Here is a 14,537-nt window from a genome sequence, read left to right on the forward strand (position 1 = left end):
CCTTATTCGGGTCCAAGACTAGAATTTTTTTTTCATGTTTGTGAGGTTGTAAATGTCCTCCTCATAAATAGCTCCCCCAGTGCACTCTAATCCCTAGCTGTGCTGATCTCTGAGCCAGAGTGTATTGAGAGAAAGGTGCCTGTGCACCCTGATGCCACCTTCCATCCAGCAATGTGCACTTTGTTTTTTTCTACATCATTGTCACATCCAATAGTCAAAGGCTATTTGACCATGGTTAGTCATAAAGTGATATGCCAGGGGGTTTGATGTGATGGCTGTAAATTAACAATTGTGATCGATGTCAGGCTCCTGCATCCTCCGAAGAGGAGTTTCTCATGAATACCTCCAACTGACTGCAATATTGGTCCAGTTCATCTGCTTCCTGGCGTCGCTTCTCCAGGCGGTCACACAGGACTGCACACTCGTCCTGCAAGAGGGAAGACAGGTGACATCAGAGGAGAATGTAAGCCATAGAGATGGAGACAGTTCAACATAGACTGCCATTAGGGGCTACTGTGAAGGTATTATGACTTGCTGAGTAGGACCCAGAGGAGGAATATCAGACCTGCTCTGAAGCACCCTTGGTTAACCTTTAGGAGTGGTAGCAAAGTCACATTGATGTTGGGTTTAGAGAGTATTGGATAGGATTTGCTGACCTAAGTCATTTGGGCACCTTCTTCAGACGGGTTCTGTGTTCTAGAAGTCATGCATCATTTATTTGGTATTACAAGCACTGACGAACGTAGATTCAGCTCTTGTGATATGGATGCAAAGAGGTATTTGAGACACACTAGCATAGGGCTATCCTATGAAGGTCCCGATGGATGAATCCATGCCATATTTTCATGATAACAAGTAACTAAGTGAATGAGTTTCATTAAGAGCCACTGTATGTAGGTGTATCTTATGGGAATATTCTTTAATTCTGGTACGCGTTCAGTCCTTCTCCAGCTAAACTGGACACACCTGTAGTAAAAGTGAAAGGTTTCTAGGCTGCAAACCATTAATGCGGTTTACAACTGTGGTTGGGTAAAAAAGGTTTCTTGAATGGTGACTCTGCTTTCCTTTGTCCACATACCTTTTTCTATTAGCAACTGTTCGGAACTGCTGTCATCTCAAAATTGGACCAAAAACTGCTCCTCAAAGCTGGTCAAAATGGCTACAGACAAAACCACGCATGCCCATCACTCTAATGTTGACAGCCCACTCTGGTGCTGCAGCCTCCGTATGCCTGAACCCAGCCCGTCTGTGCCTATCGGCAAGCAAGTAGGCCTGAAGTGGAATGCATCTCCATAGAAACTGTGAACTTTGAGAACAGGAAATAACTTCATTGACAAAGACCACAAATAACTGTACAAGTAGAATATCCCTACAATTGACCATTGGTTTTAATGACAAATATGGATAAAAAGGGGTATCTAGTCAGCAACTGGGAGTTTGTTTTCTAGAAAATTACAGTGCCGCTGTACATGTCAAATTGTGCACAGGACAAACAATTTCCTTTGTCCAGTCTAGGAAGAACTTCATATTCAATTTCTCATCCCCTTAGGCAGAATTTATTCAGCATTAATACAGGCAAATGATCTGCCCCTCAGCAGTGACTGATGAGGGTCCCATAGAGGTACATTGCCTTCTGAGGCGGGAGCCCATAGTCATCCCTGAAGCTCGATTCTCATGGTCCACTTCCAATAGCTGGCTGCCACAGGACTGTGGGAAAGCTTGCATTATGAAAGTAATCCAGAGAGCTCTCGGCATTAACTTAGCCAAGGGCATATCAGGAATAGGGAGAGAAGCATCCCACTCCATAAGGCTGGTCAAGAGGCCCAATGTTCGATCTTCTACAGCAAGGGTAAGTTCAATAAGGAATCAGTGGCAGAGGGGCTGCCACCGCTTCTACCGTAGATCTTACTCTAGGTGAGGCTTACATCCAAGGTATGCTGCACCAAGAGACTCGTGAATGTGGAAATTAGACACAGTGCCCAGTCCCGATTGTTCACTAGTGGGATGTGCCCCCTGCCATTACCTGAATTCACCAGAAATGCTCCACCAGGAGGAAGGGTGCACCTTCAGGTGTTAGTGCACATTATTAGACAGAGAAGCCTAAAGTCCAGATAGATTAGCTGGCACCACCGGAAGCCAACATGGGGCGAGGAGGAAATATAGAGCCCTATAAACAGTTGCCCGGCTGATTGTTCTAATGGATTCACTCAACGTGTGTTGTGTGCACCTGTAGACCAACCTTGTGTTACCAGCCCCATAGCCTGAAGACTTCCATAGGACTGCAGTGGGATAACTGCCGATACATGTTCTTCAAGTTGGATGTCTGGATCCTACAAGATTACCCACTGACCATGTGCCAATCAGAAAGATGCTCTGCAAGTCCATCCTGGACCCAGTTCCGGATCATTTAGCAATTGTAAAAACGTGGTGATTTAATTCTGCTTCATCAGGGAGGACCCCAGTGGGAACTCCTAGCTATCTCACTCATGCGGCATTTAAGATTGCTATGTTTCACTTTGATCTGTCTTTTGTTTCTGGCCCACAAGTCCTGGTGCAAGACCCCATCCACCTTTGTCTTTATCCTAAACTTGGGTTATCAACACGTGTTCCACCTCCTACACTATTACCAGACCACTGGGAAGTTTTCCTTCATTATCACCCGTTATAGGTGTTGAGGCATGGCCTCAACACCTATAAACTTGCTCAGTCTCTCATGACACCTCATCCTTCTTTAAGGGCCAATGTATGTATGTTTATTATGGTTCCTAGGATTTATATGGGACTCAAATATGGTGCTTATGGTATTGTGTTTTGTCAGAATTGTTACCATACACACTATTCTAGTTGCTGTGCCCCATCAATACCACATCCTCTGCCCCATAGAGGTTATGACCCAGAGGTGAGGCACACCCCACCCCACACATACACACATCCAACACCAAAGTCACCGGAAGTCACTTATCGTCATTCCTGTTGCTTCTTACTAACGTGATTCATGTTTCCTGTTCTTTGTTGGGCCATTCACCCTCACAAACAAAACCAAGTGAGATCTAGTATCACTCCTGGTTTCCCCACCAACACCCCAATCCTGATATAAATTTAGAAAGAAAACCTCTTGATTTATGGAATACAATGAGAAACCTTCCAGAATAAATAATGGGTAAAAGCGGAGATCTGCCTCCAGTCCAGTGAAACATCTGTACAGTTCAGGAGATGATAGGGAGTTAAGTTCACTAACTTCCTTATATGGGGTTAAGAGGTATAGTTACTGAGAAGGTGATTTTCCTAGTCAGATATGTTTGACTGCTGGAAACTCTGAGATAGTAGGAAATTCACAGTTATCTCTAATTATCAGAGTAACACATGTATTTTTGTAAGAACTAATGGTCTCAAAATAACTTTTAAGGTCTAGGAAACATACCCAAATAAAAAATATGATTTGACACTCTCATGGAACACAAGCTGAGTAGGAGTCCCCCCACCCCACTCCCGGGACAGTTCCAGCATTCTGTTTCTAGCAAAAGTCCATGTGTCCGATTAATCTGAACCGTTAAGTCCATACTGGGGTTAAAGCCAGGTGGGTAATTATAAGGCCTGTTCACTTGGTCCTGGGACAATCAGTGGTTGCCAAACATCATCGGTGGTAGGTATTGACATTGACCACTAAGTACTTAGGTGAAGTAATGAAAGCTTACTTCAGCAGGAGCTAGCAGGTTTGGATCTCAGATACACTATGACACGGTAATCACACACAAACTATGCTCAGTCCAAGGTGATCTACTCTACAAAGACCTTACCGTTAAGTTGACATCCATGTTGTATCTTCCTTAGTACGAACATTGCAATCTGGGTTGAGGTCAATTCCCACACTAGGCTTTGGATTTAAAATTTGAACGCTAAGGATCTGCCTTTGGAGGCCACAGGGGCAGCTCAGAATAAAGGCTGTACTGATGGAGCAGACCCTTGTTAATTGCTTTACAGACCACAGGACTGAAACATTCATTCAGACTGGTGACTCCTATGCACACAGGCAACACCCATTGCCCCTTCAGCAGTTGTCTTTTTCTCCAGCCTTTCATCTGTAGGAGCCCGTTTGCAATGGAAACAACAGGGGACATGCCTGCGGTACTAAAGCCATGTCACGAAAAAGAAACCAGAAGAGGGAAAACCAGCTTAGCGGGCTGGGCTGAAGCATATGTGTGCATGGTCTTGGCAGTACACTGGTTTTAGGTTTTAAATAGTTTTGAGAATTTATTTACAGTCCTACTTCAAGTCAACAGCAGTTCCTGAGGTTGGAAATAGAGAATGCTCTTTTGGTTGGTTGTAAAGCACGTTATGCAGTTTTGGGGGTGCCACAATGTGATGGCCGCAGGAAAAAAGAAGGGCCAGGGCAGAGGATGGTCATCTCCAAAATGTGTATACTGGACTGGTTGGTGGAGCAATTGTGCAATACTGTTTGCTAACCTTATCAAACCTAAGGTGTTGGTTGGTTACAGGGGTGTGTAAGAATGCGAGCTCCTTTGGATGGTGTCAAAGTGAATGTTTTGTGAGATGGTATTATTTATTTTCATAGGTGAATACATGCTGAGGACCCTGCCTGAGCCTGCGAAACTCAGTCTCTTCATAAGGTATAATGTAGTCTTTGACTAAAGGAATATAGTGGGGTGGTCTTGAGGTAACATAGGTTCCTTGAGTGCATTAATAAGAGACTGATTATCTGTATTATCCTGTGCTGACCTACTGGATCTTTGACTGCCTGGGAGCAGTGAGTGACTGAACGCGTGAGTGAGTGCTCAAATGGGGTCCACCTCATCAGGCGGCACAAGTGCCAGAGGAAGGATGTGGTATTAGAGTCTGTGGGTGCGCTGGGATTATTTGCAGAGCACTGTCTCTATAAAACTCGCATTTGCTCTCCTTGGCTAAAGGAGAGAAACAGGATAAGCTACAGGCACTCAGAAACTTCTAGTGTGGTAACTGAGAGACTGGGTCTTCATGCCGGCTGGTGCTAGATGTTCAAGATCTTGGCCTGCCAATAGGAGAGTGAGTGAGGTATTAAGCAAGTGAATGGATGAATGTTAAGCTTCTATAAAGATAAGAGTGTTAATTATCATAGTAAAGTATTGGAGACGGACCTGCAGCAATTTAACATTCCGGTTGATTTTGCTGGTCTTCCTCTTCAGGTCAGTGACAGAATCCTTGGTTCTTCCCAGGCCGGAGCTCCTTACTTCCTCCTTGAACACAGAAGAGAACATCAGATCCCTAGCAATGTATCACATTTACCCAGTCTTACTAAAGATGGGTGCTAACAGTTATGCTCTGGTGAACTGAAGCGACGGGGAGCGGCAACCAAAACCTGCAGCCCAATATATTTGCATAAGAAGTGCTTTATTTTTTTATTTTTATTTTTTTTAATTTGTTTTTATTGCAGAATTAGAGACCACAGAATTCAAATGCTCAACCAGTCCACTCGTAATGTCCCCCCGGTCAAGCACCAAAACGTATTACATACACAGCCATTCAGCCCGCATCCCGGAGGCCGGGCGGCGTAGTACCTTAAATAGCAGGAAGGCATCACGGTGGGTGTCCCTATGGGACAATGGTCGAAAGGTCATTTTACGTATCCGCATTTTACCCCCCCGCCCACAACAAAGAACACCGTCAGCCATCCCACATATGCAGGTCAATGCTACCAGCTGCTTCCTGACCCGCCCCGTGCACTGCAGGGCCCCCCATAACTGGCCCGTGCTCCTGCACCACCTCCCTCTCATCGCCCACGTTTCACAGGTCCTCTCAGCTCAGTGTCATCATCTCAATCAACCAATCTCCTGGCTTCCGACCCACCCCGAACTCCCTCTAAACAACCCCCTAATGTCCCCCCCGGCAACTGCTAATGGTGTGTGTCCCGTCCGTAAGTGTAGTATGGATCCCGCTACAGTGTCAATGACGACTCCGAGTTAGTACGCCTCGCGGTGTCCACAGGTCCCTTTCACTCAGTCCTCATCCTCCACTAAAGAGTCACGCAAGGCTTGCACCACCAATTCCCACGCACGCGCTGCATCCAAGGCTTTCTCATTACCAAGCTTGACAGCCTGTTTCATTCGGAGCACATTCTCACAATCAGACCACCGCAACAATTCATTCTTCCACCTCCTCACCGACGGCCCGCTCCTGGACTTCCAATGCCATGAGATCTCCCTTTGCGCCAGTATCAGGCCCAAATCAATAAATTTGCTCGTCACCTTAGTGTGTTTGGTATGCGGGAACCAGAGTAGCAGACACGCCGCCATATCGAAGTCCACCTCCCTGTCGGTTACTTCGTTTAGAAGATCCCCCACCTCTGCCCAGTAGGCCTCCAAATGCGGACAACCCCAGAACAAATGATCCATGTCCGCTTCCGGAGACGAACACCTCGGGCACCGTGCGTCCTGCACCTGAAAGTACCGCCGTATTTTCTCCGGAGTCAGATAGGCTCTATGTAGCACAAAGAAATGCACTTGTTGGAAACGCGCATTCCTCGTGCCTTTCCATGTGCGCCGCAGAATGTGGCTCCACACCGTGTCTGGAATGGGTCTGCCCACACTCTCCTCCCATTTAGCTTTGAGCCCCTGGAGCGGTTCTAGTCCCTCGTTCAGCATCCTATTATGGAGGCAGGTCACAGCCTTAAAGGTGCCCGCTGCCATCACCACATACTGGCAAGCCATAGTGGTATCCGGTTCTATGAGCCCTCCCTTCCAGTGCTTTTGTATAGCCGCTACCACCGCCGCATGCAACAGAAACCCCCCGTCTGACAGCCCGAACTGCTCCTGAAGCACTCCGAAAGGCACCAAGGTACCGTCGACATACAGGTCTCCCACCACCTGAAGTCCAGCCTCCTCCCATTCCAACAATGGGGACCAATCGCCCCCATGTGGCAGGGCCGTTAGCATGCCTATCGGAATTTCCGGCGCATAAGGTCGAGTTGCCCTCGCTCTCCTGAGACTCCTCTGCCAGCATAGCCTGAGCGTCCGTTCCTCCATAGTGAGGCCCCGCAGCTCCAGCTTTTGCTGCATGACAATATAAGACAGTACATGGCGTTGTATCCCCAGCTCTCGGTCACATAAGAAGTGCTTTAAAAGTAAAGATGCAGTGTAATTGAGAGACAAAAGTAAGATCAATAATATTGACCAATATATAGCACATCCACTACATTGTCACGGTAAAGAGATAATTGCTTCCACATCTACTTATCTTGGAATGCTGTGGTTAGGTAACTGTAGTGGATGTGATACAATTGTCATATACTGCATGTGATATCCCATATATATATATATATATATATATATATATATATATATATATATATACATATATATATATATATATATATACACTACTATAATAAAGGAAGAACTTTCAGCCTTTGAGGCGGGTAAACTCGGGAACCACAGCGCCAATCCACACACCTGATACACAGTTGGAATCGTCAGGGTGTGTAGATGGTTATAGGCTATATAAATAAATAAAAATAACGTTATTTAAAACATTTACAGTAAAAAAAAAAGTAGTCCCGCCGAAGTAGCGCCGTCAGGAGCCTGGGGAGGTGCGGGTTCCAGGAGCGCGACGAGGAGCGGTGACATGAGGAGCAGCGGACAGGCCAGCGGCGGTGCGAGCAGCGGACAGGCTGGAGGAGCGGCGGCTGAGGTAAGGGAGCGGCGGACATGGTGCGGGGGAGGAGTGGTGACGTGAGGAGCAGTGGACAGGCTAGCGGCGGTGTGAGCAGCGGACAGGCGGGAGGAGCGACGGCTGAGGTAAGGGGACCCATGTCGGGGTGGGCTGGGCGGGGGCCCAGGCTGCAGGAGAAAAGAGAATGCAGGCGGGGTCGGGGCTGGCGGGGGTCGAGGCAGGCGGGGGATAGGCCGGGCGGGGGCCCGGGCTGCTGGACAATGTCGGGGCGGGCAGGGGTCGGGGAAGCCTGTTGCTCCCGGACAAGGTCGGGACGGGCTGCTAGTATATATATATATATGGTGTTTGGGAATATATAGATATATATATGTCATGCAAAGCTTCCCTGGTTCGAGGAGCACACTAAAACAGACCCATTGTTGGCTTGAAATAGCAACCATTTATTCCAAATCATTTCATAAGCCTTACGCGTTTCGAAGCAACCTTCTTGTTCACAGGCATTAATGTGGTCTTGCAAATTACAAAGGCGTTGTCCCAGCATGCTTTCAATCCTTTGAGAAGGTGAGTCATATCTTCCATGCATGCTGGGATGTGTAGTACGTTTTTTTGAAAGCCTTTCTGCTCTGCAACACTTTCAGATTTAAGCATTATTTTCCGTGGGTTGATGAATAAAGGGATGCCAAAATATTTGTAGCCGGTCTGTTTTTCCATCAGGGCTCAAAATAGTTTTGTGTCCTTGGCCTCATTAAGCTTTCGATTGGTGCCTCCTCACGGCTGAAGAGCCGTAAATTAAATGTCATGCAAAGCTTCCCTGGTTCGAGGAGCACACTAAAACAGACCCATTGTTGGCTTGAAATAGCAACCATTTATTCCAAATCATTTCATAAGCCTTACGCGTTTCGAAGCAACCTTCTTGTTCACAGGCATTAATGTGGTCTTGCAAATTACAAAGGCGTTGTCCCAGCATGCTTTCAATCCTTTGAGAAGGTGAGTCATATCTTCCATGCATGCTGGGATGTGTAGTACGTTTTTTTGAAAGCCTTTCTGCTCTGCCACACTTTCAGATTCAAGCATTATTTTCCGTGGTTGCTATTTCAAGCCAACAATGGGTCTGTTTTAGTGTGCTCCTCGAACCAGGGAAGCTTTGCATGACATTTAATTTACGGCTCTTCAGCCGTGAGGAGGCACCACTCGAAAGCTTAATGAGGCCAAGGACACAAAACTATTTTGAGCCCTGATGGAAAAACAGACCGGCTGCAAATATTTTGGCATCCCTTTATTCATCAACCCACGGAAAATAATGCTTGAATCTGAATCTGTAATTTGCAAGACCACATTAATGCCTGTTAACAAGAAGGTTGCTTCGAAACGCGTAAGGCTTATGAAATGATTTGGAATAAATGGTTGCTATTTCAAGCCAACAATGGGTCTGTTTTAGTGTGCTCCTCGAACCAGGGAAGCTTTGCATGACATATATATATATATATATATAATATTACCTACTGGCGGTCGCCAGTAGGTAGTTATAGTTAGGATTTTTTTCAATGCAAAATCTCAAAATTCTATTTGGAATAACTTTGGCGCCGGTTGATGAATCTGCCTGAAAATTTCCTCAAAATGGCCTTGTCGAGCTCCGGTCCTTCCCTGAAAGTTTGGGGGGGATGCGTCAAGCGGGGGCCGAGACAAAAAGGGGGGGTCCCAAAACGCGTTTTCCCCATGTTAATTTCCATAGGCGGTCGAACTCACTTTTAGCCCGAACAGCTGAATGGATTTACACCAAACTTTGCAAAATTGTAGGGACTGGTAGCCCGATGTGCCTTTGCTATGTCCCAAGATATGTGCTCCAGTGGATTTTGAGTGATTTAGGTTAAAAAAAAAATATATATCTATAGGCGCGCCCCGGTAGGCGCCCCGGTACGCGCACCGGGCGCGCTACGTGACTTGCGCACGGAAAGCTGATTGACTCAAGGGTGTCTGTAAACATTCCAAACAGTCCAGAGCAGCCGCCATCTTGTGTCTCGGTAGGATCCCCCTTTGTTTTAGCCACCTCTTGTGTCTCGATCCTACCGAGACACAAGATGGCGGCTAAAACAAAGGGGGAATTGACCATAATGGGGCAGAGTAGACCCCCCTTTGGCCCCCTAGGTTTGATGTGGGGGCCATAAAAGGGCCCCGCGGGGCAAAAAAATAATGTTATTTTTTTTTCGCGGGGGGAGCGCACCGGTACGCGCACCGGGGAGCGTACCGGTGCGCGTACCATGGGGAAAAAGAAGGACAGTTTTAAAAAAAAGTAGCTGTTTAAAAAAAATGTCTTTTTTTTATTTTTATATATATATATATATATATACATACACATACATATATATAAATGCATATGCATATATGTGTATATGTGTGCGTGTAGAGAGAGGTAGAGAGGTGTAGAGGTAGAGAGGTAGCGGTAGAGACTAGTAGAGAGAGAAGTAGAGAGAGGTAGAGAGGTAGAGAGATAGAGAGTAGAGAGTGAGTAATTGAGAGTAGAGAGTGAGTAGTAGAGAGTAGAGAGTGAGTAGTAGAGAGTAGTAGAGAGAGTAGCAGAGAGTGAGTAGTAGAGAGTAGTAGAGAGAGTAGTAGAGTGAATAGTAGAGTGAGTAGTAGAGAGTAATAGAGAGTGAGTAGTAGAGAGTGAATAGTAGAGAGTAGTAGAGTAAGTAGTAGAGTGAGTAGTAGAGAGCAGTAGAGAGTGAGTAGTAGAGAGTAGTAAAGAGTGAGTAGTAGAGAGTGAGTAGTAGAGAGTGAGTAGTAGAGAGTACTAGAGAGTGAGTAGCAGAGAGAATAGTAGAGAGTAGTAGAGAGTGAGTAGTAGAGTGAATAGTAGAGACTAGTAGAGAGAGAGTAGTAGAGAGTGAGTAGTAGGGAGTAGTGGGTAGTAGGGAGTGAGTATTAGAGAGAGAGTAGTAGAGAGTAGTAGAGAATGAGTAGTAGAGAGTGAGTATTTGAGAGTAGTGGAGTAGGAGAGAGTAAGTAGTAGAGAGTAGTGGAGAATATTCCAAAGTTTGGCACAGCACCACTTGCACAATGAGTCCAATCAAATCATATCACTTAGAGTCCTTATTGAAGCGCTGAATCTTGGTGTATATTCAAATGCTTTTATTTTCCTTAAGTTTATGTACCACAGCCAGCCAAAACGTTTTGTTCTGTACAACAGAACTTCTTCAGGGCGTTCTTATGTCCTTCAAGTTATGTCGGTATCCTGTTGTCATATAACTAGATATTTCTTCCAAATGTTAGACGAGACGTAAGTACATTCTTATTCAAAGTGACTAGGTATCAATTTTACCCATACAATTCGGGCAGACTTGAGTAATTTATAGCATCTTCAAAGTTAGTCTTTCAAAAATTCCAAAGTATAGGACATGATAATCCAAATCCAAATGTTTCTCAAAAAAAGTCATTTTCAATCGTTCGGAATATTGGTGTTTGGGCAGATATGGCGCAGGGACCCCCAGTATGCAAGGGGAATTAGTCCCCCCTCTGCAAACGCACAACTGGCCTGCATTGCAGAGAGGTGCAAAAAGGGTGTGGCCTCATTACACCTCTCTGCAATGCAGCCCCCTGGCGCATACTGGAGGCTCCTGGTGGGCTAGTTGGCCCCCAGGGACCCCCAGCATGCAAGGGGAATTAGTTCCCCCTCTGCAAACGCGGCAGGGGGCTGCGTTGCAGAGAGGTGTAAAAAGGGGCATAGCCTCATTACACCTCTGCAATGCAGCCCCCTGGCGCATACTGGAGGTTCCAGGTGGGCTAGTTGGCCCCCAGGGGCCCCCAGTATGCAAGGGGAATTAGTTCCCCCTCTTCAAACATGCACGGGGGGTGCGTTGCAGAGAGGTGTAAAAAGGGTCATGGCTTCATTACACCTCTCTGCAATGCAGTCCCCTGGCGCATACTGGAGATTCCTGGTGGGCTTTCAGGTCTTATATAGTTAGGAATTAGCATTAAAAAAACCTTTGAAATTCACTGAAAAAAACATAGGTTTCACACCAGTTATAGTTAGGAATTAGCATTTAAAAAACCTATTAAATTCACTGAAAAAACCATAGGTTTCACACCAGTTATAGTTAGCTGGAAATTTTACTGACATAAAACCATTGAAATTCCAACGTTATAGTTAGTTGGACTCACTATAACTTGCGCGCCTGCAATGCACTGCTGAAGATGTCACATATTACTTCACTCATGACATGGTCAGTGACATCACTCATGACATCACTGATGACACCATCCTTGTGACAGAGTGACATACCTCCTTTCAGTTTAATGTAACCCTTAAAACACATATTCAAAAATAGAAATTAACATTTTCAAAAAAATTTAGATACCCATACCAGTTACAACAAACAATTCAGTAATTCCACCATCTATATACACATCCACTCATTCACCAACAGTTCTATATAGTCACTCATACATATACTCACTCATCATATGTAGTGATACACCTATACATCCTGTTACACACCGACAGTCATCTAAAAGTTACTCACACACATACTCACACATGCAAATAAACTATTGAACATCCATTTATTTGCATATAGAACTATACACACACTACCACTTTACTTCTATGGAAATTTACACATACTGACTCTTTTAAACAATCACTTATAGAAACACATACTTATTTAAACAGGAACTCTTACAATCTCTAGCTCTCACATATACTCACTTATATACATCAATACTCACATATAATAGATTAAAACATATGTAGTTACTGATAAAGACACTAGTGAGACAGTCATTTACTCACAAACACACATATACACACTCATCCACCCATACAGTCCTGCACATATGCTGTCTTCAAAACACTTTCAAACAGTGAGTCTGTCACCAACCCATGCAGCCACTTATACACAAAGTGAAACACTGATACTTATATTTTAATATTTAAAAGTTACTCGCTAATATATGTATTCACTAAGATACACTTAATAAGGCAGTTAACAAATCATTTTTTTTTTAAAAAACATCCATTTACACACTTATTTAACCATTTATTGTTCCATCGACCTTTACAAATACATATTTGAAACAAATTTATTATTCAGAATGACACACATTCACTGGATGGTGTCATCAGTGATGTCATTGACCATGCCATGAGTGATGTAATATGTGACATCATCAGCAATGCATTGCAGGCGCGCAAGTTATAGTGAGTCCAACTAACTATAACGTGGGAATTTCAATGGTTTTATGTCTGGTGTGAAACCTATGGTTTTTTCAGTGAATATATATATATGTATATATATATATATCACCAACCATAAGCCACAGTAGTAACTTACAAACGGCCACTCCAAACATGCTGATTTAATTTTCTTTTAATGGAAACAGCATAGCTTTAGCATGACGCGTTTCGCCTTCCATGAGACTTAATCATATGCAACTCTGCGCAGGATGGGTTCGTTGGTCCTGGTTCGTGGGTCCTAGTGACAGTAGTTATATTTAGGTCAAATTTTCCATAGCAAGAGCATTTTTTTGCTTTGCTAATAACTTAGGCCTGTTTGACGAATCTTCACAAAACTTTCCAAATAAACGTTATTCCACTTCAGCTCATTCTTGGAAAGATTTGCGGTCATCCGTCAAGCGGGGGCCAAGAAAAAAGGAGGGTCACAAAACATAAAATCCCCATGAATTTTCTGTAGACTTCTATAAGACGGGCTACAGCAAAACAAAAACTCATGAACGGAATTACACCAAATGTGGTAGGAAGCTAGATCTTGGTCCGCAGATTGTGCTTTTTGTGATTTGGTGTACATCCATTCAGTCGTTTTTTGAGAAATTTAGAGTAAAAACATAATTGCATATTTTATCAGCTGGGTCCACGAGAATCTCAATGGACTCTTGAGGTAGGGCCAGTTTTGAAAATAGAGCGTTCGGATTGGCCCAGGGAGCCTTATTCCTTTGGGCCATCTGGCTCCCGCAGGGGTAAGGCTCCTGCGAGCTCTCTGATTGGCTGCCAGCAACATGAGAAAAATGTTGCTTCAGCCATGTGCATCTTTTACTTCCTTTCCCTAGATGCGCTGGGTATGCCCGGACATGGGTCCGCGCTCACTGTGCCACTGGATTCAAGCTAGTCTGGCTGATGAGGGGTGATGCCCCGAAACCGGTCCCAGGATGCTTGTTTCCGGTCCAGGGAGGACCTGGCTTGGCAGTTCGGACTGGACTGTTCCCATGAAGGCACAGGGTCAAGTCTGATTAGCATATGGCTGGGTTTAAACTGGGGTGGCATGTTGAGCTAAAACACGATGGATTTAACCCTGATCACTGGACTGGGGTTGGATGTTTGATTTGGTCTGCATTCCGTCCATCATCTATCTATCTCTCTCTCTCTCTCTCTATATATATATATAATATACATACATACATATATATATATACCGATGTAGCTCCTCCTCGAATTTCTAGGCATCTCAGGTCACAGCCTCGCACACCAGCAAACAAGGGAGACGGACCACAAACGAATCAGCATAAGTAGTTTATTATATCCACAGGGATCAGCTACGCATTTCTGGCAAGTTATGCCCTTGATCACGCTGCAACATGGAGATAGACTAAATGCTTTTTTATGCAGTGTTAGAGAGACACACCCTCACAGTGACATCATGTATCATGTGATAAGTAAACCATGAGAAAATACTACCACTAAATGTTAATGCAGTATGATCAGCACAAAATCGTATTTCTGGATGAATCCAAATATTAGGCTTAAATCCTACAAAGGTATTAATGATATATATATATATATATATATATATACACACACACATCTTTAGATGTAAACAATGAGCCAATTAATACGGCCTTATTGTAGTAAGCCTGTTGCAATT

The 14,537-nt window shown here is 44.6% G+C and overlaps 1 protein-coding gene across 1 annotated transcript in view; it reads right to left on the minus strand.

Moving 5' to 3' along the window:
* The window catches only part of TSKS (testis specific serine kinase substrate), a 308,284-nt gene that overhangs the window by 113,101 nt on the left and 180,646 nt on the right, over positions 1-14,537 (minus strand). Inside the window, exons 3-4 of the mRNA XM_086930159.1 lie at positions 5,133-5,231; positions 344-427 (exon numbers count right to left, since the gene is read on the minus strand). Coding sequence (XP_086786285.1) covers positions 344-427; positions 5,133-5,231 — 183 coding nt within the window. The remainder of the gene's footprint in view (positions 1-343; positions 428-5,132; positions 5,232-14,537) is intronic.

The sequence above is a fragment of the Lissotriton vulgaris genome, chromosome 7 (assembly GCF_964263255.1).
Source record: "Lissotriton vulgaris chromosome 7, aLisVul1.2, whole genome shotgun sequence".
Taxonomy (NCBI): domain Eukaryota; kingdom Metazoa; phylum Chordata; class Amphibia; order Caudata; family Salamandridae; genus Lissotriton; species Lissotriton vulgaris.